This window comes from Geotrypetes seraphini, chromosome 7, assembly GCF_902459505.1.
Source record: "Geotrypetes seraphini chromosome 7, aGeoSer1.1, whole genome shotgun sequence".
Classification (NCBI taxonomy): domain Eukaryota; kingdom Metazoa; phylum Chordata; class Amphibia; order Gymnophiona; family Dermophiidae; genus Geotrypetes; species Geotrypetes seraphini.
The window spans coordinates 176,187,016-176,213,265 of NC_047090.1; the positions used below are offsets into that span (position 1 = coordinate 176,187,016).

The 26,250-nt window shown below is 36.8% G+C and overlaps 1 protein-coding gene across 5 annotated transcripts in view; it reads left to right on the forward strand.

Moving 5' to 3' along the window:
* CCDC88C (coiled-coil domain containing 88C) overlaps positions 1-26,250 on the forward strand; it is a 338,359-nt gene that overhangs the window by 179,945 nt on the left and 132,164 nt on the right. For all 5 annotated transcript variants that reach the window (XM_033951005.1, XM_033951004.1, XM_033951007.1 and 2 more), the window contains exons 14-15: positions 19,888-20,025; positions 24,379-25,449. In XM_033951005.1, the coding sequence (XP_033806896.1) occupies positions 19,888-20,025; positions 24,379-25,449 (1,209 nt within the window). The remainder of the gene's footprint in view (positions 1-19,887; positions 20,026-24,378; positions 25,450-26,250) is intronic.

Here is a 26,250-nt window from a genome sequence, read left to right on the forward strand (position 1 = left end):
ACCTGAAGGAGAGACAGGAGACTTACCCGTCGAAGACGACTTCAGAAGAGGTACCGGTGAGGCCTTCGAGACCGAGGGTGTCGAGGTCGAGGCCTTAGTGGAGGCAGAAGCTGGTGTTGAGGTCGAGGACTTAGATGTCGAGGCCATCCCCGAAGCCGAGGTCGAAGCCTTCTCAGGCGGTTGGTCCATAGTGCCAAAAAGTTGAAGAAAATTGGCACAGTGTCGACAAAAGGCCCGAGGTTGAAGGGTAGCACAGCGCAGACAAGCGTCGGGGCAATGTTCAGGACCCAAACAAACCATACACCGACTATGGGGATCGGTGATGAAAATGGTCTTGTTGCACTGCCTACACCTTTTGAACCCGGTAAGAGGCTGGGACATAGAAAAAATAAAGTCCGACGTACCAAACGAGATGAGCGGCCGGGCCTAGCCCCAAAGGCCGCTGACTTGAATAAAAAAAGAAAAAAATCGAATAAACCTTTTTGTTTTTTTAACAAGAATGGAAAGCGTGAGCACAGCGACTTAAATATAAAATAATAAAAAAGCCGCAGTGAGAGAAGGCAACAAAGGCTGCAGAGCTGAAAAGAAGATGACTTCTCGGCTCCGCGGAAAACATTGAACTGAGGTTCCTCAAAGGAGACGCGCGCCCTAACTTGGGTGGGAAGGCACTTGCACATGCGCAGTTCAGCACTCGGAAGCTCTTATAAAGATCTTCAAGCAAATCTGCTTTCGAAGCTGTCCGCTGCAGGGCTCTGTTGGTGACGTCACCCACTGTTGAGAATATGCTGCCTGCTTGTCCTGGGATAATGGTTGTTTCTGGATTTCTCAAATGAAGCAGTATATCATCTGCGTATGCAGAGACCTTGTATTCCTGATCTGAATAAGGAATACCCTGTATCTTTTTCACTTGCTGAATAGCTAATAACAAGGGTTCTAATACAATATCAAAAAGCAAAGGAGATAGAGGACAACCTTGTCTGCAGACTAAATCGTTATTATTAATATACAATCTAGCAACAGGGAGCTATACAATGTTTGAATCATTTGTATAAATCCTGAACCTATGCCATTCCACCCGATCAAAGGCTTTTTCTGCATCCAAAGACACAGAAAAAGCCGGATCATTCATGGCTTTTGTTAAATTTAACATATGGAAAGCCAATCTGGTGTAATTAGATGAATGTCTCTTAGCAACAAACCCAGTTTGGTGCATGTCAATAATAAAAGGGAGAGCCTTAGCTAAACGTAAAGCCAATGTCTTAGCTAAAAGTTTTCCAGACAGGCAGAAGGCAGAGGGTTGGAGTGAAGGGTCACTACTCGGGCTGGAGGAAGGTCACGAGTGGAGTTCCGCAGGGGTCTGTACTCGGACCGCTGCTGTTCAATGTATTTATAAATGACCTGGAAATGGGGACGAAGTGTGAAGTTATCAAGTTTGTGGATGACACTAAACTCTGTAGAAGGGTTAGAAATGCGGAAGAGTGTGAGGACCTACAAAGGGACCTTAAAAAAAATGGAGGAGTGGACGAATAAATGGCAGATGGACTTCAATGTAGGGAAATGCAAGATCGTGCATATAGGGAGAAAGAACCCGATGTTCAGCTACCAAATGGGGGGATTAGTATTAGAGGGAAGTAACCTTGAAAGAGATTTGGGTGTACTGGTGGACACAACAATGAAGTCAACAGCACAATGTGCAGCAGCCGCAAAGAAGGCAAACAGAATGTTGGGTATTATTAAGAAGGGTATTACGACCAGAACGAGAGAAGTCATCCTGCCGTTGTATCGGGAAATGGTGCGCCCGCACCTGGAGTACTGTGTTCAGTATTGGTCACCATACCTTAAGAAGGATATGGCAATACTTAAGAGAGTCCAGAGGAGAGCGACACGAATGATTAAAGGCATGGAAAACCTTTCATACACTGAAAGATTGGGGAGATTGGGGCTCTTCTCCCTGGAAAAGCGGAGACTCAGAGGAGACATGATAGAGACCTACAAGATCATGAAGGGCATAGAGAGGGTAGAGAGGGACAGATTTTTCAAACTTTCAAAACATAAAAGAACAGGAGGACATTCAGAAAAGTTGGAAGGAGACAGATTCAAAACGAATGCTAGGAAGTTTTTCTTTACCCAGCGTGTGGTGGACACCTGGAATGCGCTTCCAGAGGACGTAATAGGACAGAGTACGGTACTGGAGTTCAAGAAAGGATTGGACAATTTCCTGCTGGAAAAAGGGATAGAGGGATATAGATAGAGGGCTACTGCACAGGTCCTGGACCTGTTGAGCCGCCGCGTGAGCGGACTGCTAGGCAAGATGGACCTCGGGTCTGACCCAGTGTAGGCATTGCTTATGTTCTTATGTTCATCCACATTGATTAACTAAAGTGGGATCTCTATTTGGCTTTGGCAAAACTATAGTTAAAGATTCTGCCATAGTACCAGTAATGCAAACCTTAGTTAGTTGAGTCAGATATAAATTTAATAAATGAGGTAATAAGGTAATTTGAAATGATTTATAAAACTACCGTAAAACCATCATCACCTGGAGCGGATCCAACTCTTGAGACTTCAACGCTGTTTGCAACTCTTTTAATGATATAGGATCTTCAAGACTTTTTTTTATGTGATCAGGAACCTTCGGTCCATTAATTAAATTCAAAAATTATTATTATTATTTTTTTTAATCTTTATTGATTTTTAATCTAAAACAGTGCCAAACAAATAAAAGAACAATATATCCTACATACAATGCATAGGTACAGGTAACACATATATCATTCAAGATTTCTTAGAATAAACAGTAACATAATATAACATATAATATAAATAATTATAATATAAATGAAGAATAAAGTTACCTAAATGTCACCATCAAAATTTATTTCCCTCCCTCCAACCCCCCTCCCCCATGGATGTGTAAAGGTAAATGAACAGAAGGAAATATAAAATAAATAGACATTATTATAAATCCACAAAATTAGTTAATGGGCTCCAAACTTTATTAAATACATCACTAAATCTCCTACATTCTGCATTAATTCTTTCATATTTGTACGTAGTGCACACATTCACCCACCCAAAAGTATAACTTATTCTGTCATGGTTTATCCAATTACTCGTGATCATCAAGCCTATATTCTGCGCCAGGGTATGTATTGGGTCCTCCCAGAGCTCATTGACAATATCCCTGACTTGTTGTGGTTGGAATGGCGACTTAAGTTTCTTTAGCACTCTCCAGACCAGTAGAGGTTAATCTTAAATGAATGGACCCATTAAATCACATAACATACCTCCCCATCCCCACATTAAATATAGTCCTATGTAATAAAAAGGTGTCTAAGGTGTCCAATCATTAGAATATGCAATCAATGGCCCCCAAATCTTTTTGAAACTATTATAATTTCCTTGCTGTATAGCAAGCACTCTCTCCATTTTATAAATATGACAAACTGAATTCCACCAAAAGGTATAATTAAGTTTAGTATAGTCCTGCCAATTTCCAGTAATATGTTGAATGGCAACCCCCGTCAGTATTAACAAAAGTTTATTGTTGTTTGCTGAAATTTGACTCTTGAATCTCATAGACGTTCCAAATAAAATAGTATCATAGGATAGGGCAACATGATTTTCTAACATTGAATTAATTGGGGTTTATTCCTGATGAATGGGATGGGTGGGGGAGGGGTCTTTTTTATATGCATTTGACAATAATTGTTAGAATGTCAAGTGATTTATACGAATTATCTGATTGAATATTGTACACTTGTTGCAAGAGTTAAAACTGAATAAAGAATTAAAAAAAAAAAAAAATAAATCTTTACAAATGGGTATATATCCAATCATGACCAGCAGGTGGAGACTGAAAACAAAACTGTGGGACAGTATATAATATACTCCCTTCTCTATTTACATCAGTCTTCTTTCAGTCTCCAGCAGGTGTTGAGTGATCTGTACCCAGCTCCTTTGGTAGGGCTGTTGGAATTTGTTTAGGGGGTTTCTAGTCCCTGTTTTTGGCCGGACAGAGCTTGGGCGGGCACTGTTTGGGGGTCCGTCCGACCTCGGGGGTGTCAAACCTGGTGGGTCTCGAGCGGGGTCCCTCCCCCCACTTCCTCCACCTCCCCACATTTTTTTAGAGGAGCCTCAGCAATAAGCCTTGTCCCCTAAATCAAGCAAGGCATATTGCTTTGAGAGCCTGTGGAGTCTGTTCTGAAAAAGAAAGAAAAAAAAAATAAAATTCTGAGGTAGTGCCGGTCTGCAGGGTTGCTTCCCTGTCAGTTTACTGTATTTTTGCACTAACTGGCACTTTTTCTCCTAGCTAGGTCGCATATGGAGCAATTGTGCCCTTCTCCGGGGGAATGTGGCACAATTTGGTCCAGCCGCGAGGCACTCGCGGCTGGCCTGAACTCGGCGGTTTGGGCTGGTGTGGTCATGGAGCTCTGTCGGCAGCGGCTGCAGGCATCCAGAGCTCCCCGGCCTTTGTGCCTCGTGAGCTGGCTGAAGGCAGTGAGGCAGCCCGGTCTGCTCTCACTACCTCCGGAGGGTTTTCCTGAACCGCCGACGGTAGGGGAAAAAGGATTCCCTCTCAGCTGATTTTTCAACAGTTGATGCCGGCTTGCCTGCTTTAGTGTCTGGGACAGTTTAGGTTTCCCAGCTGCTACAGGCCCTGGAGGGGTTATTTTTGGCGGGATCTTCGCCATTTTGACAGACAGTTCCCTCCATTTTGTCTGCAACCTCAGGTAACCTTCCCCCTGTATTGCAAACACAGGGGCAGGTTTCAGCAGGGACCCCTGCTGGGGCAGGGAGTCCCTGGGGACCCCAGGGGTTTTTTGCCCCCAATTTAATTTCTCTCTTTGTGCAGACAATTGGGGGTCCCATGTGTACCTGGGGGGTTTTGGAGGTGGTTTCCCTCCGCGCCCCCTGTGGCTTTGCCTCCCTCTTTTCGTTTGGCGTCCCCTCTTCCTCCTCCCTCATCCAAGTGCCCGCAGGGGACTTGGATTGCAAATTGGTGGTCGGAGGAGCGTGTTGGCATGATTGAGGACCTGGCTGCTTTGGCGGGCTTCCAGGATCCTCTAGAGGGGACGCCCACTGGCAGCGGGGCGTCAGGTTTCCCGTCTTCCAGAGCAGATGGGTCCGTGATGCGCTTTTTATTCAGAGGGATGAGCTTTTAGACCTGATGTAGCAGGTCTCCTCGATGCTGCAGTTTTGAAGTTGCGCCACCGGATATGGGGGCCCCTCTGCTTCAGGAGGCTGTCTGTTTCCTGCTCTTTTCCTGTGCGTTAGGATTTTCGGGATTTTGTGCTTGCGCAGTGGACTACGGGCGCTGTTTCGGTTGGTGTGCGCATTGGCTCATGATTATCCCATCCCGGAGGGGGATAGGGCTACCTTAATTTCGCCAGTGGTGGACGTGGTGGTCTCGGCACTTACTAAGGCATACCATGCCTGTTACGGACAGTTCTGCTCTTAGGGTCTCTGAGGAGCGTGCATTAGAGACACTTCTTAAGTATCTGCTTCGTAGGCCCAGCATTTGTTATACTATTGTCCCTTTATCTTAGCCTTTTGAAAATCATTTTTTTTTTAATTTTTTAAGTTTTTTATTGAATTTTTTTTCCATTTAACAACAAGTGTCATAAATTTTCATACAATTATCTTAACAATACACTTGATATTTTTATAATATATTTTATATATAACATTTCTTGTCTTATTTTTCTTATGGTTTTATATATCATATAATTGTAATTATTTTTCTTATAAAGTTATACAATATATATATTGTAATGATTTTATCAATTATTATTTAAATATGAACCTTTTCCCCCTCCCTTTATTACGTTATTTTCATGTAAGAATATCATCTATTATAATATTTTATTTATAATGTATGATAAAGAGAATAATTCCCTCCCCTTAACCCCTCCCCCCCCTCCTTCTTTATACTATTTTCTTATCATGGGAAAATGAAATTCAAATATTGCAATATTCTGTTAATGGTCCCCAAATTTTCTTGAACTTATTCATATATCCTTTTTGTGTTGCAAATGCATGTTCCATCTTATATATATGGCAAACTGAGTTCCACCAGAAATTATAGTTCAATCTGTCCCAATTTTTCCAATTATGTGTAATTTGCTGTACTGCTATTCCAGTCATTATAAATAAAAGTTTGTTGTTATTTGATGAGATTTGACTATGGGCTCTCATTGTAGTACCAAATAGAATTGTATCATATGTCAAGGCTACTGGATTTTCTAACATCCTATTTATTTGGGGCCAAATTGATTTCCAAAATGTTAATATGAATGGACAATAGAATAAAAGATGATCTAATGTCCCTGCTTCTAGATGACAATGCCAGCATCTATTAGACTTAGAGCTATCAATTCTATGTAAACGTGTAGGGGTCCATATGTAATATAAAAAACCAAGTTTGTCTCATAGATGCTGACATTGTACATCTTATCCTCCAAGACCAAAGTCGTGGCCATTGAGATGCATTAATTTGATGCTTAATCTCAATGCTCCAAATATCTCTAAGACCATTTTTTTTTTTTTTATGTATAAATCCAGATATTAATTTATACCACATTGTGGCCTGGTGTCCCATGGAATCTATCTGAAAACATAAGAATTCCATACTATGATAATTATTAAGATTTTTCCATTCAGAGAACCCTGTCTGAATGGCCTGCTTCAATTGCAACCATCTGAAATATTGTGATTTATTTAAACCAAATTTATTTTGCAATTGTGAAAACTCAAGCAGTTTACCTTTATTTATTACATCTTCTAAAATACGAATTCCAGCCATCATCCAATGTTTCCAGATAATTTTAAAACCGCCAACTTTGATCTTTGGGTTAAGCCATATTGTTTGAGTCGTTGATTTAGTTATTGGAATAGGAGTTAGATTACTTATATATCTTATAGTTTTCCAAGTATCCATTAATATTTTATGATCTTTATATAACCTTGGCATTTGAATACTTATCACATGACTCAGACGTAAAGGAAACATTAATCTCCATTCTAACCAGAACCAATCTGGTATATGTTCAATGGGTTCTGGGAGGATCCAATACATACCATGACGCATAATATAGGCTTGATGGTACCTATAAAAATTTGGAAAATTTACCCCTCCCTCCTCAATTGGTCTTTGTAAAGATACTAGAGCAATTCTGGGGTTTTTTCCAAGCCAAATAAATTTTGTTAATATTTTATCCAATTTTTTGTAAAAAGACCCCTGGAAAAAAATTGGTATCATACCCATTTGATAACAAACTATTGGTAAAATCATCATTTTTACAGTTTGCACTCTCCCCCACCAAGATATGCACAAAGGATTCCATTGCTCACACATTTCTGACACTTTTTGTAATAAATTTTTTTCATTGATTATCATAGTTTCTTCTATAGTTTTTGTAATCCAAATTCCTAAGTATTTTAATCCTTCCTCTTTCCAAATAAAAGAAAATGAGTCAAATAAACTTTTTGTACAATGTACGTTGAGTGGAAGTACTTCTGATTTATTCCAGTTTATTTTATATCCTGAAAATTTTCCAAATCTTTCAATCAGTTCGAGTAGCTTTGGAATGGTTGTTTCCGGATTTCTCAAATAAAGTAATATATCATCCGCATATGCTGATAATTTATATTCTCTATCTGAATGTGGAATACCCTGTATCTCCTTTATCTGTTCTATAGCTAATAACAAGGGTTCTAAAACGATATCAAAAAGCAAAGGAGATAGTGGGCATCCTTGTCTAACCCCTCTTTGTAGAATAAATTTTTCTGAAAAATCATTATTAATATATAATCTAGCAACAGGGGAGTTATACAATGCCTTTATTATTTGTATAAAACCGGATCCTATACCAAACCATTCCATTGTCTGAAACATGAAGGACCATTCCACTCTATCAAAAGCTTTTTCCGCATCTAATGAAATAGAGAATGCTGGGTCATTGATGGATTTTGTCAAATATAACATGTGATGTGCCAATCTAGTATTATGAGACGAATGTCTTTGAGCAACAAAACCTGTTTGATGCATATCAATAATGAAAGGGAGAGCTTTAGCCAATCTTAATGCTATTGCCTTAGTTAAAATTTTTCCATCCACATTTATTAAAGAAATAGGTCTATAGTTTGATACCAAAGTAGGATCTTTATTTGGCTTAGGTAAAACTATAGTTATTGATTCAGCCATAGTACCTGTAATACAACCTTTATTTAGTTGTTTCTGATATAATTTTAATAAATAGGGCATTATGATGTTTTGGAATGATTTATAAAACTCTACTGTATAACCATCTCCACCTGGAGCGGATCCAACTCTGAGGGACTTCAATGCTGTACCTAACTCTTTTAAGGATATTGGTTCTTCTAAACTTCGTTTTATATGTTCAGGAATCTTTGGTCCATTTATTAACTTTAAAAATTCTATACCATCTTTTTCCTTTTCTGAATAGGGCTCGGAAGAATACAAATCTTTATAGAATTTTAAGAATTGTTTTATTATGGGATTAGTTTGAGATAACATTTCTTTATTTTCATTTTGAATTGCAATTATTTTTGTTTTTTTCCTTTTTGCTTTGAGATAATTTGCAAGCAATCTTCCCGCCTTATTCGAATTTCCATAATACAGAGCTTGTTGTACAAATAAATCTTTTCTAATGATTTTTGAAGAAATTTCATTATATTTACCTTTAGCTTTTAACAATTCTTGTTGTGTCAAATAATCCCATTTTTCAATTAATTTTGATTCTAGAGACTTTATTAATTTTTCTAATTCTATAAATTGTTGTTTTTCTTTTTTTATTTTCATTGCTGAATAAGAAATAATTTGTCCTCTAATATATGCTTTAAACGCATCCCATAAAGTCTCTATGGAAATTTCTTCTGTATCATTAATTTGAAAATATTCTTCTATTTTTTTTATAAGATTTGTACAAAAGTCATTATCTGCAAGCAATGTATTATTCAATTTCCATATAGGTCTGTTTATATTTTGATCTATTATTTTAATTTCAATCCACACTCCACCATGATCAGATAATACAATTGGATCAATGACAGCCTGTGTGACTTGATGTACTAATTGATTAGAAACAAAAATATAATCTATTCTAGAAAAAGAATTATGGACTTGTGAACAAAACGAAAATTCCCGACCATCAAAATGAAGTATACGCCAAATATCCTTTAAATCACAAGATTGCACCAAATTGTCAAGACCTAATGATTTTATAAATCTTCTCGGGCTTTTATCTATCAATGGATCCATCACAGCATTGAAATCTCCTGCCACTATTAAATTTGAAGTAGCCAGTGGAAGAATCAACTGTTGCAGAGTTTTAAAAAATTCATTTTGATTTGAATTAGGGGCATATATATTGAAAAGCGTCATGGTGGTATTTCCCATGTCCATTTCTATATATATCCATCTTCCTAAAGGATCAGTTGCCTTAAACTTAAATGAAGCGGAACATTTTTTATTTATTAATATTGCAACTCCAGCTTTTTTTCCTATTGCTGCAGAAAAGTAACATTGCTTGACCCAATCACCTTTTAGCTTTATGGATTCATTATTTGATAAATGGATCTCTTGTATGCAGCATATATCAGCGTTTTGCCTTTTCAAAAATAATAATGCCTTTTTTCTTTTAATCGGGTGATTTAGACCATTAACATTTAAAGAGATTATTTTAAGATCCATTTAATTTTAATGTAATATGTATTATAACAATCCCATCTGCAATGTTTTTTATGAACTTCATTTTCCCATAAACAAGATAGTTTGAGGAATTATCTATTTTACCCCTACCCTTAAAATTTAATACCCTCCCATTCCCTCCCTTCCCACCCCATTTGTATACGATCACTTGGAAACACAACATAGATCAGGTTTAACATTACTCCATTACAAGCTAAAAAATAAATTATAGTTTTATACTTATTACTCCATGCTAATAACATAGTATAATATATCCTTATACTAATATTTGTTATATTTATTTTCTCTTTTATTCATTTTCAGAAATATATATATATATATTTTTTTTTTTTCCCCTTATAATTCTTACCTTTCTTTATTTTACAAAAAATTACTCAAAAACAGAATAGAGCAAAGAAATGATTCTAATCTACAGGATTTTAACAGAGTTTCATATAATTCAATCAAGCCTGACTAAAAGCTTAGTTCCTAAGAACTTAAAGGCATTACTAAAAACTTAAAAGCCTAGAAAGTGTTTATTACATATTTATTATTATTCTGGATTCCTAAAATTGCAATATATCAATTGTCAGGTTAGTCAAAGTATCTATTAACCCATTTTTAAGTAAATAAATAAATTCAGTTTAAGTATATAGTGAAAGTCATTGGTAAATAAATATCCAATAAAATGCAATATCTTTCTTTCAAAATTATATGTGTAAAGTATGAGAAGGATGAGAATAAAATAGATGAGAAAAAGATATAGAAGAAATACAACATTTGAAGACAATTTTTTTTTTTTTTTTTTAAGTACTTCTATAATAAACTTAACGTTCTTCACTATCTTTGTCAGGGAACATGCCAAGAATGCATAACAGTTAGCTCAGTGTATCAGCTGGGAATGGTTACAAGCTTGTTTGCACATATGGCAAACATAAAGGAAGGGCTCAGCTGTTTTCCTCCAACTGGGTGGGAATTAACTTTCTGCTTCTTTTACTAATATAATTGTAGTCATTATGTTCCACATCTTAGCGTCTGGGTCTTCCGGGATATTCATAGGAGCAGGGCAGATTCAGTTTGTAATTTACTCATGTGTTGGTAGTCTTCTATTCAGGATTTTTGGTTTTTTTTTTTTTTTTAATGAGACACTTCCCAATCAACCACAAGTTTTCACGCAGGTTGCACTACTGTTTGTACTTCCTGTTGACACGCAGATCCCTTCCTCTACTCAGCAACTTAGCAAACATAGTATCTCTAGTGTTCCACCTTTCTACATTTCTCTCCGTGAGCATATAATCCATGCTGCAAGAGGATATCTTTCAAAAAGCTCCTCCATCTCGTCCCTTCAGCTGCATATATATTGAATTCTCCAGGTAGATCAATGTTTTTTTTTTGTTTTTTTTTTCTTCCACAACATTCTGTTACTGACATGTTTGCATTCTTTTCAAGTTGTTCCATTTTCCTGTTATTTGCTTTTTTAAAAAAATTTCTAGCATTCTAAACAGTTTTTACAGTTTTTTAATGTTTAGATTATTTTGTATATAATAAATCAAAGTGAAAAGTTATTAATGTCTTCTTGTTATATTAAATACTTTAAAATATTCGCAAAGTTTCTTTTTAAGATGTCATTGGTTGTTCAAATGTTTCAAGGTATTCTGCTAGTTTTTTTAGAATCATTAAAATTTTGTGTTTTATTTCCTAATGTTACCTTCATCACCGCTGGGTAGAGTAATCCATATCTTGCCCCTAGTGCTCGTAGTTGAGGTCTTAAATCAAGGAGTTGTTTTCTTTTTTGAGCAGTTTCTCTAGCAAAGTCTGGCACAATATGTATCCGTGCATCTTGACATCTTAGGTTTTTATTTGCTTTAGCTAGCTGGCATATTTCAACTACATGTTGATATCTTAGTAGTTTAAAAATAAAAGTTCTTGGACCTTTTTGTGTGGTTGTTTTTTGTCCCGGTATTCTGTGTGCCCTCTCTATTTCAAGAGGCACCTTGGATTTTATAGGAAGTATCTTTGGGAGGAATTGTTCTAAGAAATTGATAGGATCATTTTTTTCCACTCCTTCCGGCATCCCAATAATTCTTAAATTATTTATTTTTTCTCTATTCACACAGTCTTCCAGATCTTTCTTTAATATTTCCATTTCCTTCCAGGCTTGTTTGTTTTGTATAACCTCAGTATGTACTTCCTCTGCTCTTTCCTCTAAGTGTGTCATTTTGTTGTCAATTAGATCAACTCTTTTTGTTAATATAGCAACATCATCTATTGCTTTTTGTAGTTGTTTTTTGATCTCCAGTACTATATCCTTTATCTGTTTTATTTCTGCCATCATATCTTGATCTTCTGCAGGCAGTGGTACTCTTGATGGTGTCCCTGGTTCTGGCTTTGATCTTTTGTTACTGCTGGTTCCTGATCCTCCGGTTCCTGCATCGTTTTTATTTTGTTTGTTTGATGACATTTTCTTCTTATCAATCTTTTTTCCAAATAAAATTGAATTTTTGGAGTTTTAAATTTGAAATAGTAGCTTGTTTAGCCTGGAGCACAGCTCTTAACCGACCATTTCCTTGTGTGTCCAAGTTGGAAATCAATTTGGACCCAAATAAATTGTTTATTGGAAAATCCTGTGGCTTTATCGCAGGGGTAGGGAACTCCGGTCCTCGAGAGCTGTATTCCAGTCTGGTTTTCAGGATTTCCCTAAAGAATATGCATTGAAAGCAGTGCATTCATCAAAAATAACAAACTTTTACTGATCATGACAGGAGTCGCCATACAACATATCACATCTAATTGGAAGAATTGGAGTAGACTCAATTACTGTTTTTGGTGGAACTCGTGTCACATTTATAAAATGGAAAGAACAATTGCGATACAAAGAGGAAATTATAATAAATTTAAAGAGATCTGGGGGCCATTGACAAAGTATTGCAATGAATGAATGAATACCATTTTTCTAAAATAAGTACAAGTGCAAATGAAGGATGGGGGTGTGGGGTGGGTATTTCTGAATTCGATTAAATATTTAATTCATTAGATAAGAATACTTATATGATATATTTGATTGTATATAGTATGGGAGGGAAGGGATTAATCTTATGTATTAATGTTAAAAATGATGAGAAATTCAAGTGATGTATACAAATTTATATGTCAATTATTTATACACTTGATGTAAGAGATAAAATGAATAAAGAATTAAAAAAAAGAAAGCAGTGCATGCAAATAGATCTCATGCAAATTCATTGGGGAAATCCTGAAAACCCGACTGTAATACGGCTCTCGAGGACCGGAGTTCCCTACCCCTGCTTTATCGTATGATACGATTCTATTTGGAATGTCAATGAGAACAAAGAGCCAAATTTCATCAAACAATAATAAGCTTTTATTGATAATGACAGGAGTCACCATACAACATATTACAAGTAATTGGAAGAATTGGAGTAGACTCAATTATGATTTCTGGTGGAATTCGTTGTGTCACATTTATAAAATGGAGAGAACAATAGCTATACAAAAAGGAAATTATAATAAATTTAAAGAGATTTGGAGGCCATTGACAAATTATTGTAATGAATAGATACCATTTTCAATTACAAATACAATTGCAAATGTGGGGATGAGAGGGAGTTCTAAATTTTATTAATTGTTTAGATTAAGAGGAAAGAAGGTATGATTTATTTTGTTGAATTAGTTAATAGGGGGGGAGGGAAAGGAGTAAACTTTATGTATTAATGTTATGAAAGAAATTCAAGTGATGTATTCAATTTCAAATGTTTAATTATTTATTCACTTGTAAGATGGAAAAATGAATAAAGAATTTTTGGTCCTGGAGATTAAGGTCTACAAGGTCAGCATTTATGAGTCAAACGTGGATGTTTTTGTTACATCGAGTTTTATGGACCCCTATGCGTTTACAAAAGATAGATAGCACTAGATCCAATAGATGCTGGCACTGTAGAATAGAAGTTGGGACGTTAGATCATTTAATTTTTTTTTTGTCCCTGCGTAAATGCTTTTTGGAAACTAATTTGGCCCCAAATTAATAAATTATTAGAAAACCATGTAGGACTCTCATATGACACTATATTATTTGGTACAGCAATGAGAACTCAGAGTCCGATTTCTGCAAATAATAACAAGTTATTATTAATATTGACAGGGGTCGCCATGCAACAAATTACTCAAAATTGGAAGGATTATACTAAATTAAATTATACATTTTGGTGGAACTCAGTTTGTCATATACATAAAATGGAAAAGGTGTTAGCGTTACAAGGGAATCTTCATAATTTCAAAAAAATTTGGGAACCATTGACTAATTATTCTAATGATTACCCATCTTAGCACATGGGTAGTAGATATATAGGGGTGGGTTGGGGAATGTATATCATATGGAAATAGGAATTTTGACAAAAGGGGGGGGATTTATTCTATATTATAAGAAGATTTGTTTGTAAATACAAGTGTCATATGATAATTGATTATAATATGTTTAATTCACTTGTTGTAAGAATTCAAAAATGAATAAATAAAATTAAAAAAAAAAAATATTCCAATTTCAGAATGTGTAAATTGCAATAATTTTTGTTCTTCTTTTCTTTGCTTTAAAGTAATTTGGCAATAATCTTCCCACCTTATTTGAGTTTCCATAATACAGAGTCTGTTGAGAAAACAAATCTTTCCTTACCAATTTTGAAGATATCTCATTATATTTACCTTTAGCTTTTAATAGAGCCTGCAGAGTACTTTGCTCCCATTTATCAATCAATTTAGACTCCAGATTCTTAATTTCTTTTTTTGAAATCAATTTGGCCTCAAATAAATAGGATGTTGGAAAATCCGGTAGCCTTGACATATGATACGATTTTATTTGGTACTGCAATGAGAACTTGGAGTCAAATCTCGTCAAATAATAACAAACTTTTATTTATATTGACTGGAGTAGCAGTTCAACAAATAACATACAATTGGAAGAATTATGACAAATTAAATTACAACTTTTGGTGGAATTCAGTTTGCCCTATATATATAAGATGGAGCGTACATTTACAACACAAAAAGGATATATTGATAAGTTTAAGAAGATTTGGGGACCATTGACAGATTTTTGCAATGATTGATATAATTTTCCCATAATAAGATACTTGATAAAGGGGGGGGAGGTAGGTTTTATTCTCTTTATCACAAAATATAAATAAATTATCATAATATGTGTTATATTGTATGCAGCTATCAAAATAAGGAGAGGGAGAGGGATTATAATTAAATAATAGTTGATATAATTAAATATTATATGATGTCTATAATTATAGTAAGGACTATATAATGATATGTTGTATTTACAGTAAGTTATGGAAATATCAAGTGTATACTTAATGCAATTGTATGAATTTTTATGATACACTTGTTATATGAAAAATGAATAAAAAAAATAAATTAAAAAAAAAAGAAAATTGTTTTTTTAAGTTGGGTTTTTTAGTTGTTTTTTTTCAGATCTGCTGCTGGTAATCTTTTTTTTTTTTTTCAAAATTCTTTATTCATTTTTCATCTTACAACAAGTACACAATATTACATCATTTAAAACTTTTACACATCACTTGAATTTCTTTCTATTGTCATCGTAAATACATAAATTTATTCCTTCCCCACCCACCCTTCCCTCAAATATTTCAATCCACCTTCCCTCAAATATTTCAATCAAAAATTATCTTAAAGCAAAAAAAAGAAGAGTAAAAATAATAGCAATAAAAGATGGAAAAGGAAATACACATACTCAGATTAATAATATTTTAAATCAATTTCTTAATTTTTATAAAGATTTGTATTCTCAGAGAGGGTGAGATCAGAAGGCCTGAGCATGCGCAGATGCTCAAGGCTCAGCAGCAGACCGGCGGCAGGCACTTTTATCATCGGCGGTGCAGGGGTAAGGACAGGACCAGTCGGGGAGGAGGGGGAAGAGGCGATAACAGCACCGGTGGCCTCGGGTGGAGAATGGGAGTCGGGGTGCGTCCGGCAGGAGTGAGCCAGCACTTGAGAGTCCAAGCAGAGGGGGAAGTGGCATCCGGGGGAGGGGGGGGTGCAGCGTCCAGGAGCGGCAGAGCCAACAGTGTCCAGTCGGGCTCTGTGGCGGCGGTGGCGGCGTTTGCTTAGCGAGCACCACTCGCAGTGAGAGGCAGCGAACAGCAGCAGAGGAGGAGAATTGGAGGAGCCGTGTGGATGGCAGAGGCAGCGGTGGAGGCGTCCCTAATGGTAATTAAGTTTTTGGGGATGTGGAACGAATTGTTCAAGTTTAAACTAACTCTTATGGGAAAAGTTGCTTTGATATACGAGTGTTTTGGTTTAAGAGCATGCTTCTGGAACGAATTATGCTCGTAAACCAAGGTACCACTGTACTTCTGTTTCAACTGTCTCCATTCTTTTCTCCAGGTTCTCTATTTTGTTTTCAGCTAGCTCCATTTTTTTTATTGAGAATAGAAATCTCTTCCTTCACCTCTTGAATTTTCTTTGAGTTATCCGATACAATTTCTCTAATTGCACGGAGCTCAAAAAGGAGGATTTATTAACCTATGGCGTCCGGAAAGCAAATAAAGGCTGAATCAGCCTTCGCAGCAACAGGAAGTGCTAAAAGAGCGAAACCCGAACCTGCGACCCCTTCAAAAAATCTAACAACGAAAGACAGCTTGGATAATAACGAGATCCTTTTAAGTTGTTATCTAATATATGCGGAATATGAAATATTACCTCGCATAGTAGCCTTAAAGGCATCCCATAATATTTCTATGGAAATTTCTTCTGAGGTATTAATTTGAAAGAATTCATTCATCTTTATCTGAAATTCGTCAAGGAAATTTGGATCCGCAATCAATGTATTATCAAATCTCCATACAGATCTACTATTATCCTGTTCAGCAAATTTAAATTCAATCCACACACCACCATGATCAGATAAAATGATTGGATCTATGAAGGCTTGTGTCACCTGCTGTACTATTTGATTTGAGACAAAAATATAGTCTATTCTTGAAAAGGAACAAAAAGAAAATTCCCGATCATTAAAATGAAGTATCCACCATATATCTTTCAAATCACAAGATTGCACCAAAATATCTAACCCTAATGATTTCATAATTTTACTAGGTTTTTTATCCGTCAATGGCTCCATAACATTAAAGCCTCCAGCCACTGCTAAATTAGAAGCAGCCAGTGGGAGTATCAATTGTTGTAATGTTTTGAAAAATTCATTTTGGTTCGAATTAGGGGCGTACACATTGAATAATGCCAGGGTATTATTTCCCATGCTCATATTCACATGTATCCATCTTCCTAAGGGATCTGAATTAATCAATTGAAAATTAGCTATACACCACCTTTAAAATGTTTGAATCTTGCATATCGGTTCCCTGACGTAGGAACGAAACGGGCCACGTCCGAATCCTCAATAAAGATAAGTTCTTTTGCTACATTCAAGTAATCCAATATATCATTATTTAGACTGCATAAGCAGCGAAGAAAGCACGATCTTTATAAGTTTGTTCAACTATATGCAATGATTGGGTGGTGAGGCGATATTCTTGGGGTTTACCTCTTCTTTTGCCTCCATGTCTCAGCATATTTTTTGACTAAACATAAAGATACATTTAGCAGTTTAAGGAGTTGTTTTTTGGTTTTATTTCCCAATTCTTTATTATTTTCAAACTTACAGTAAGTGTTACAATAAATACAACATTTTATACTTCAATATCACACTTAATATATCATTAATATCCATTTCAGAATTAGACCCCCCTCCTTCCTAAACAATCATAATGCCCAACATATAAAATTTATATAATAAACCTCAGTACATTATATTCAAATTCATTATCCTAACAGATTTCCCCCATCCCCCCTCCCGGATGTGCTTGTTTATAGGGGGAAATAGTACTTAGACGCTACAATACTTTGCTAATGGCTCCCAAGTCTCTTGAAATTTCTTAAAATTCCCTTTCTGGATGGCTAATGTTCATTCCATTTTATACATATGACACAATGAATTCCACAAAAAGCTATAATTAAGCCGGCTCCAATTCTTCCAATTGCTCGTAATTTGTTGTATGGCGACTACTGTCATTATCAATAAAAGTCTGTTGTCTCAATGGCCACAAATTTGGTCTTGGAGAATAATATGTACACTGTCAGCATCTATGAGACAAACTTGGTTTTTTCTTTTGCATAGAGCATTTTGGACCCCAGTTAGATTACAAAAGTTGAATGGTTCATTGTCTAATAGATGCTGGCATTGTAAGCTTGATGTAGGGACTTTGGATCATCTTTTATTTTTTTGTCCCTATATTTTAGCCTTTTGGAATTCGATATGGGATCAAATAAATTCTTTATTAGAAAATCCTGTAGCATTAACTTATGATACTGTGATATTTGGCATGTCTATGAGAAAAAAGAGTCAGATATCAGCAAGTAATAACAAACTTTTATTGATTATGACAGGAGTTGCCATGCAACATATTACTAACAATTGGAAAGATCACAGCAGACTTAACTTTAATTTCTGGTGGAATTCACTTTGTCATCTATACAAAATGGAACGTTCAATAGCAATACAAAATGGAAATTATAAAAGTTTTAATAAAATATGGGAGCCATTGACATTGTTTTGTAATGAATAAACACCATTTTCTTAACATAACTTATGAATGGAGGGGAAAGGGGAGGGATTGTATAAATGAAGAAAAAGGTAAAAAGAAAATATGAAAAAGATTGATTCAATTAACAAAATAGTATGGAAAGGGAAGGGGGAGAAGGGTTTAGATAATATAAAAAAAAATAAGTCTGTTGTTCTTAGATGATATTTGGCTTTTTGCTCTCATTGACATACCAAATAATATAGTATTATAGGTCAATGCCACCGGGTTTTCTAATAAACAATTAATTTGGCCCCAAATTGATTTCCAAAAAAGCATAATAAATGGACAATAGAACAATAAATGATCTAAAGTCCCTGCTTTGAGATGACAATGCCAATATTTATTTGACTTAGAACTATCTAACTATGTAACAGAAAAAAACCAAGTTTGTCTCATAGATGCCGGCATTGTACATCTCAACCTCCAAGTCCATATTCGTGGCCATTGAGATGCAGAAATTTGATGCTTAATCTCAGTGCTCCAAATATCCCTAAGACCAGTTTTAGACTTCTTATTTACAAATCCAGCTAACAATGTACACCACTGTGCGGCCTGGATCCAGCTCTAAGGGACTTCAACGCTGATTGTAACTCTTTTAATGATATAGGCGCCTCTAAACTTCTTTTTATATGATCAGGAATTTTTGGACCATTAATTAAATTTAAAAACTCTAAACCATCTTTTTCTTTATCTAAATAAGGCTTGGAAGAATACAAAGCTTCATAAAAATTTAAGAATTGCTTTAAAATAGGCCCAATTTGAGAATGGGTATCACCTTTTTCATCTTTTATTGCAATAATTTTTTATTTTCTTTTCTTAGCCTTAAAATAATTTGCTAATAATCTTCCCGCCTTATTTGAGTTTCCATAATACATGGTCTGTTGAGTTTAAGGAGTTTGTATTCTTTATAGGAGAGTGATTTTTTTTAGTCATTTTCAGATACTTTCCTGTAATCACTCCCAGTGATATTTGATCAATAATTTTTTGTTTTCCCCAGTATTGTTTTGATTTATGGTGTTCTTTAAAACAGAAAACTATGACATTCCCATTATCTTGTGATCAACAGTTGTGATTTCAGAGGGTTGAATTCCTATTGCATCCAGTTCTTCAGCTGACCCTGTTGCAGTTGATGATCACAGTGCTGTCTGTTACCTAATACTAAAGAATTTTAGATCTCATTTGGCTACGAGGCTTTTGTATAGATACTGAGAATCTTTAAGTAGAGCTAGAATATCAGCATTGTTGGGATTTGTATCGACTGTATTCTTCAACTTATATGGAAGCTGAAGATACACACAGTTTGCAATACTTTGTGTAACAGATATTCTGTTTTTAGTAGACTCTCCCTTTATCATTATTACCGTACACTGGTCATCATTACCACTGATATGCAATTCAAAATATCTTTATGCTATAAATTGTTCATTCCTTTATTTACAATTTACTTTCATATAGCTCTTGACTGAAGAGAGATTTTTGTTTTCCTTCCTGTAGGTGGAAATGCTGCTGATTCAAATTGAAAAAGAGAAACAGAGTAGCCAAGACCTGGAGAGCTTCAGTGAGGAACTTTTGAAAGAGAAAGAACAGCTTAAAGGTGTTCTAGAGATGGAAAAAGTTGAGATGGAAAGACAGGTAAAGGCTTGTAAAAAATCGCTCAAGGTCTTGGAAATCAAATTAAAAATGTGCTCCATGTACATGTGCTAGTGTTAGAACTGCCTGTGTGGTTGGTCACAAGCAAAATAGATTAGGGCTATGCTGAATTTCAGTCTTAAATTAAATTTGAATTTATTTTCCCTTCTCTCTAGAGTTCCTCTATATTTTAAGCATAGGTGCCTCAATTATTTGAGGAAATTGAAGCAGAAAGGTGGGGTGAGGGCATAATACATAGTTCCCTTCGATAAAATGACTGGGGTGGAGAGACAAAACCTTGCCTATGCACATTTTCTGTTACTACTGTCCCACCTGTGACTATTATTTCAGAAAACATTTATCAAAAGCTTTTAAATCTAATCTGAAAAGTTAATTTAAAAAAATCATTTGATTTCATTGAAGGTTAGATTTGTTAAGTTATTCAGAAATATACTATAAACAGTGAATTTGGATTTATTATTTATAATTTGCCCTTCTCCAGGGTGGGGAACAAATAAAACATACATAATCATAAATGCAAACATTAAAACATAAGAAAAAAAAATCCTAAAAAGAAAAAAGGCAGAACTGCAAGTATATCAGGACAAGACAGTCAATCCAGTCAGGACAGTTCATATGCCAAAAGTAACAGGTGAAGCTTCATTATATACTTAAAAGCAGTTAGTGGCCTACCTTTTGTTCTCTTGTAAAGAATAAATATGTAATTATTTTTCTTTTTTTCTTTTTAATTCTTTATTCATTTTATGTTTAACATCAAGTGCACAGAAAGTAACAACAATCTGACTAATACATCACTTGAAATTCCACAAACATTTTCAATAAATAAAATTTATCTCCTTCCCTTCCACCATACTAATATTAAATAATACATATAATATAGTAAATTCTTCTTTCCCTTCATATCAAATAATGAAATCTAAAAACCCACCCCCTCCCCATTCTTTCATTTATGTTAATCAGGGGACAATCATATCTATTCATTACAATAATTTATTAATGGCCCCCACACATCCTTAAATTTATTAAAATATCCTTTTTGAACAGCTAATGTTCTTTCCATTTTATATATGACACACTGACCTCCACCAAAAACTATAATTCAATCTATTCCAATTTTTCCAATTATTAGGTATTTGTTGAATGGCAACTCTTGTTGAATGGCAACTACTGTCAGAATCATTAAAAGTTTATTATTATTGGAAGATATTTGGCTCTTGGCCCTCGTAGACATGCCAAATAAAACTGTGTCATACGATAATGCCACATGATTCTCTGGCAAACAATTACCAAGGTTTATAACAGAGTGGATACCCAGAAGGGGTGTAATTATTTTTCTCTTGTGAACTGCTAAGATGAAAATTAGCAATTGACAATATATCAAATGACAAACTTGGAAACCCATTTGTATCAATATTGAATTGAACTCTACCACCCAACTTGTTTTTGTAGACTTTATTTTTAGTTATCTATAAAACACATACAATGTTGAAATATACAATTATACTTTCATAGGTGAATAATAATTATACATAAAATACAAATGCTGGTGTTACCTTTATTGAGGAAGCTCAAACTCTACACTACCAAATATTTTGGAAATAAGAAAAAACCTTGCAAAAAAAAAACAACCCACATTCCAGAACAACATAGCAAATATGTCTTATTAAAACAGCATAATGTCTAGGACTTAAATTATTGATTGGTTGGTTTCATTAGAATTTATTTACTACCTTTTTGAAGGAATTTACTCAAGGTGGTGTACAGCAAGAATAAGTCAAGCATACACAATAGACCAGTATCTCTCAAACTTTCTCAAGCCAGGTCACACTAAAGATAGTGGCTACAGCTTGAGGCACCCAGAGGTGCGTGGGCGTTGCCATGATGACATCACACGCATGCGTGATGTCATCATGTTGACATCCACGCATGCGCAGAGGCCCACCAGACAGATCCTGAAATGTCAGGAGGGCATGCCAGCAGGGAGGTTTAACAAATATCAACTAAGTACCCCCAACCACAGATCTCCCAAACTCCACCCTAGACCCATGCAAGCTCTTCCCCAGATCCAACCCCCTTTACTAATTGTAATGCAATTTTTTCCATTTATTTTTCATATACACAGCAGATATAAATTCTCAAAACTAACACATTTCAGTCACTATATTAAAAATAAAATCATTTTACCTACCTTTGTTTGGTGACTTTGTTTTTCTGTGCTTTTAACTGTATTTACAGTACCTTCTTATCCATTGACTGTTTTTCTCTCCGTCTTCACTTTCTGCCTTGCATCCATCTTTGGCATTAACTTAACATTCGGTATTTCCATTTTTCTGCTTTCTTCTCAAAATCTACTTTTCCATGTCTTACCTTCCCTTCCTATCTCTCTCTCCTTCCCCTCCAGTGGTCCAACATCTTTCCTTCCTTTCCTCCCTTCCCAGGTCTGGCATCGCTCTCCTCTCCTTCCCATAATCTGGCATCTCTGTCTACTACTACTATTATTGTTATTTCTATAGCGCTACTGGACTCCGCTCCTTCCCGTCCATTCCATGGTCTGATATCTCTCCCTTCCTTTAGTCAGCTCTCCTCCCCCTTTCCCCCAGTGTAACATTTCTCCTGCCCTTCTTCCTTTCTGCCTCCTGCAGTCCATCTCCCTTTCCTTACTCATTTCTGGCCCCCCTCCCAGTCCAACATTTCTCCCTCCTTTCCACCAGTCCAACATTTTTTTTTCTCTCTTCCTCCTGCATGCTTCTCCTCTGGTCTTCCTTCCCTCCCCCAACCAACATCTCTCTCTCTCTCTCTCTCTCTCCGTGAGTCCAACTTTTCACTCTCTGCCCTCTTCCCCCTTTCCCAGAGTGTAACATTTCTCCTACCCTCCTTTCTGTTCTTCTATGAAACATCAACTTATCATGAAGAGTAGTACTTAGCTTTATTATATGCTCCTCCTCTTATATGCCGACGCATTTCGCAAACCTTTTTCAAGGCAGGGTAGTGCTGCAAATATAAGATAATTAAAATTAGCAAGTAACTACTCAACCACTGATCCCAAATTCATCATTATCTTCAAAGCTATCACAACATAAAAGTTCTTACCGTAACTGAGTTCAACTCATTCTTCACTGCCCCACCCCCACCCATAGGAGGGGCTTTAGGCAACTGGGCCAATTCTGGTTGGTCCAGGTGCCTAAGGCTCCTCCTATGGGTGGGCCCTAGGTGTCTGGGACATTCAGGCCCTAGGCCCCTCCCTGGTGCATCCCACAATGCTCTTGGAAGGAGCAGGCCCGCCATTCCGAGGATAGCTGGCTGGATGGAGAACCTGTCCAGCTAGCCAACTTGCAGGTTAGGGGGGGCAGGGTAGTGGGGGGCTCACGGGGGGGGGGTTCACCTTCGGCAGGAGAGCTTGAAAACCCTCCAGCTGGTATTTGCGGGGGGGGGGGGGGAGGTGTCGGCAGGAGGGCTTGGGATCCCTCCTGCTGCAATCACAGGTTTGGGTGGGGGTGCCGGCAGGAGGGCTTGGGATCTCCTGCCAGTTCACACCAGTTCGGGGAGGGGTGCCAGCAGGGAAGAGGGGAGAGGGGATCGCAATCACGGCAGGAGAGATTAGGCATTTCTCCTTCCGTGATCGTTGTTGGGAGGGGATCCCCAGGATTCTGTAATTGGCGTTGTTTTTGACAAACGCTGGTTACAGAATCCTGCTTTTAGGCGAAAGACTGGGCCCTTCCTTCACCTAAAAGGTCTTTTTTGGGACTAGGGCAATTTTTTGGTTGAAAATGTGTTTTAAGGTTAGATGTAGTGGTGATCTGGGCGATTAAACTGCTGAGCCTAAGTAGGCCATTCTCAAAAAAAAACACCTCATTTTGGACGGGGTTTTTTGAGAATGGACATTTCCCTGCTGCCTACTTTCAGTGTTTAGGGACTTAGGCCAAAAGGGGACTTAGATGGTTTTTTTTTATTATGCCCCTCCACGTGTTTAGATTTTCGCGAAATAATATGTATATTGTGAATTTCAATGGTAAGTGAGTTCCACACTTTTGCTATTTGGTAGTTGAATAATTTGCTACAAGATGTCTTGTATTTTATATCTTTCAGAGTTGGGAATGATAAGGTCAGGTTGTTAGTCTCGTTGGTCTATTTATCTACTTAATAGTTCAGTAAATCTGGGTAAGTTATTAGGGACATCAACGTATAGTGTTTTAAATGCTATGCAGCATAGATTGAATTCTCTTCTTTTTTCCATCTTTAACCAGTGTAGTTCTACATGCAGTTCCCTAGCTGAACAGATTCTTAAGTTATAAATGTTTTTCATGGTGTGTTACCTAGTTTGTTCATTCATTGTAGATTAAGCACCTTGGACAAGAAAATCATCACCTCAGTCAAGCCATTTCTTCTCTGAGACAAAGATCTCAGATCAGTGCTGAAGCCAGCGTAAAGGACATAGAGCAGGAAAATAAAATACTTCATGAGACAGTTACAGAGACCAGCAGCAAACTCAGTAAGCTAGATTATGAGAAGAGACAGCTGCAAAAAGATTTTGATCAGGTGAAAGAAAAAGTGGAGAGGGTAGAAGAGATGGAAACGCAGGTCCACAGATTGGAGCAGCAGAATGAAAAGTTGACCAAGAAGTTGGCAACCATGAAACTAGTCACAGAGAGGGTGGAAGCTTTAGAAAAAGGGAATGGCGATCTGGAAGTAGAAAACAGGAAGCTGAAAAAGTCCCTGGATGTATTACAGAATGTTTCTGTCAGGCTAGAGACCTTAGAGTATGATAATAAGCAATTAGATGAAGAAAATCTAGAGCTCCGGAGGATAATGGAAACCATGAGGTTCACCAGTTCCAAACTAACACAGAGAGAGTCTGAGAACAAGGAATTGGAGAAGGAGAAAGAAGAACTTAAAAAGAACATAGAGGTTCTGAAAGCATTGGGCAAAAAATCTGAGCGACTAGAACTGAGCTATCACAGTTTGAACTCTGAGAACCAGAGGCTACAGCAGAAGGTGGAGAATAGTAGCAACCAAATTCAGCAGCTGGAGACAGAGCTGCATGAAACAGAGAGGGAAAACCAAGAGCTACAGAAAAATTTGGAGATGCTGAAGACTTCAAGCAAGAGAATGGAGCAACTAGAAAAGGACAATAAAGTTCTGGAGCAGGAGAAGTCCCAGCTGGAAAAAGATAAAAAATTGCTGGAGAAAGAGACAAACAGGTTGTGGCAGCAGGTGGAGTTTAAAGATACAGTTCTGGATGATAACACCATGAAATTAGCTACTTTGGAGAAAAAGAACAGAACACTAGAAAAAGATATTGGCAGGTTCAAAGATGCATTCAGTAAGGCCAAAGACCTGGAGAAGAAGAATAAAGACCTCATAAAGCAAGTTACAATTGATACAAGAACACTAGCTACACTGAGAGAGGTAAGACATTACATATTTACGCTTTAAAAATTCTCTGGGTTTTCTTTTCATGATCTGGATACTGGGCTATCGCACATTTTTCAAAGAGATTTTCCATTTTGGTTGGGTTGGACAGTTTTTGACTTTTTTATAACATGAATGATGTATGGTGTAGTCTCAGTTTATTGATGGCCTGGTTCTCATTTTATAGGATAGGAGAGACTTGAAAGTAATGCTCATAATTTTCAGAGTGAAATGTCTTCTCTTTTTTCCCTTAATTCCTTAAAGTACATTAGTAGTATTAAAGCTTCAGATGCAAGGCCAGTGGTAGGGATGTGCAAACAGGGCCAATGCCTTGGACCCCCATGCTACAAGGGACCTCGAGCCTGCTGATATTTGGGGCCCCTTCCTAAATTTCTCCCCTGGGCCTTAGTACAGTATATTTAATACCAGCGCTGTACAAATGAACTTACTTATGTCTTTCTCCATCTTTTTAGGCATCAACTAAGATTTAGATCAGTGTATCGCAAACTGTGTGCCTCCTGAGATTTCTGGTGTGCTGCGACATACTGGCGAGGAGGAGAGTCGTTCACGCCAGCTGCCTGACTACAGGATGTGACTCTTGCCGCGAGAGGCACGTCCTATAAGAAGTCACCCGGTGCAGCTGACTCTCCTCCTGGCTGGCGTCTCTCCTCTTCTCCCCGCACCTCCCGGATTCCTGTAATGGCAGGGTTGCGGCCAGACAGGCCTCCGCGCATGCACGAACGTTGACGCGATGCGCATGACATCATTGTGTCAACTTCCAGGTGCCATCCGGCCGGA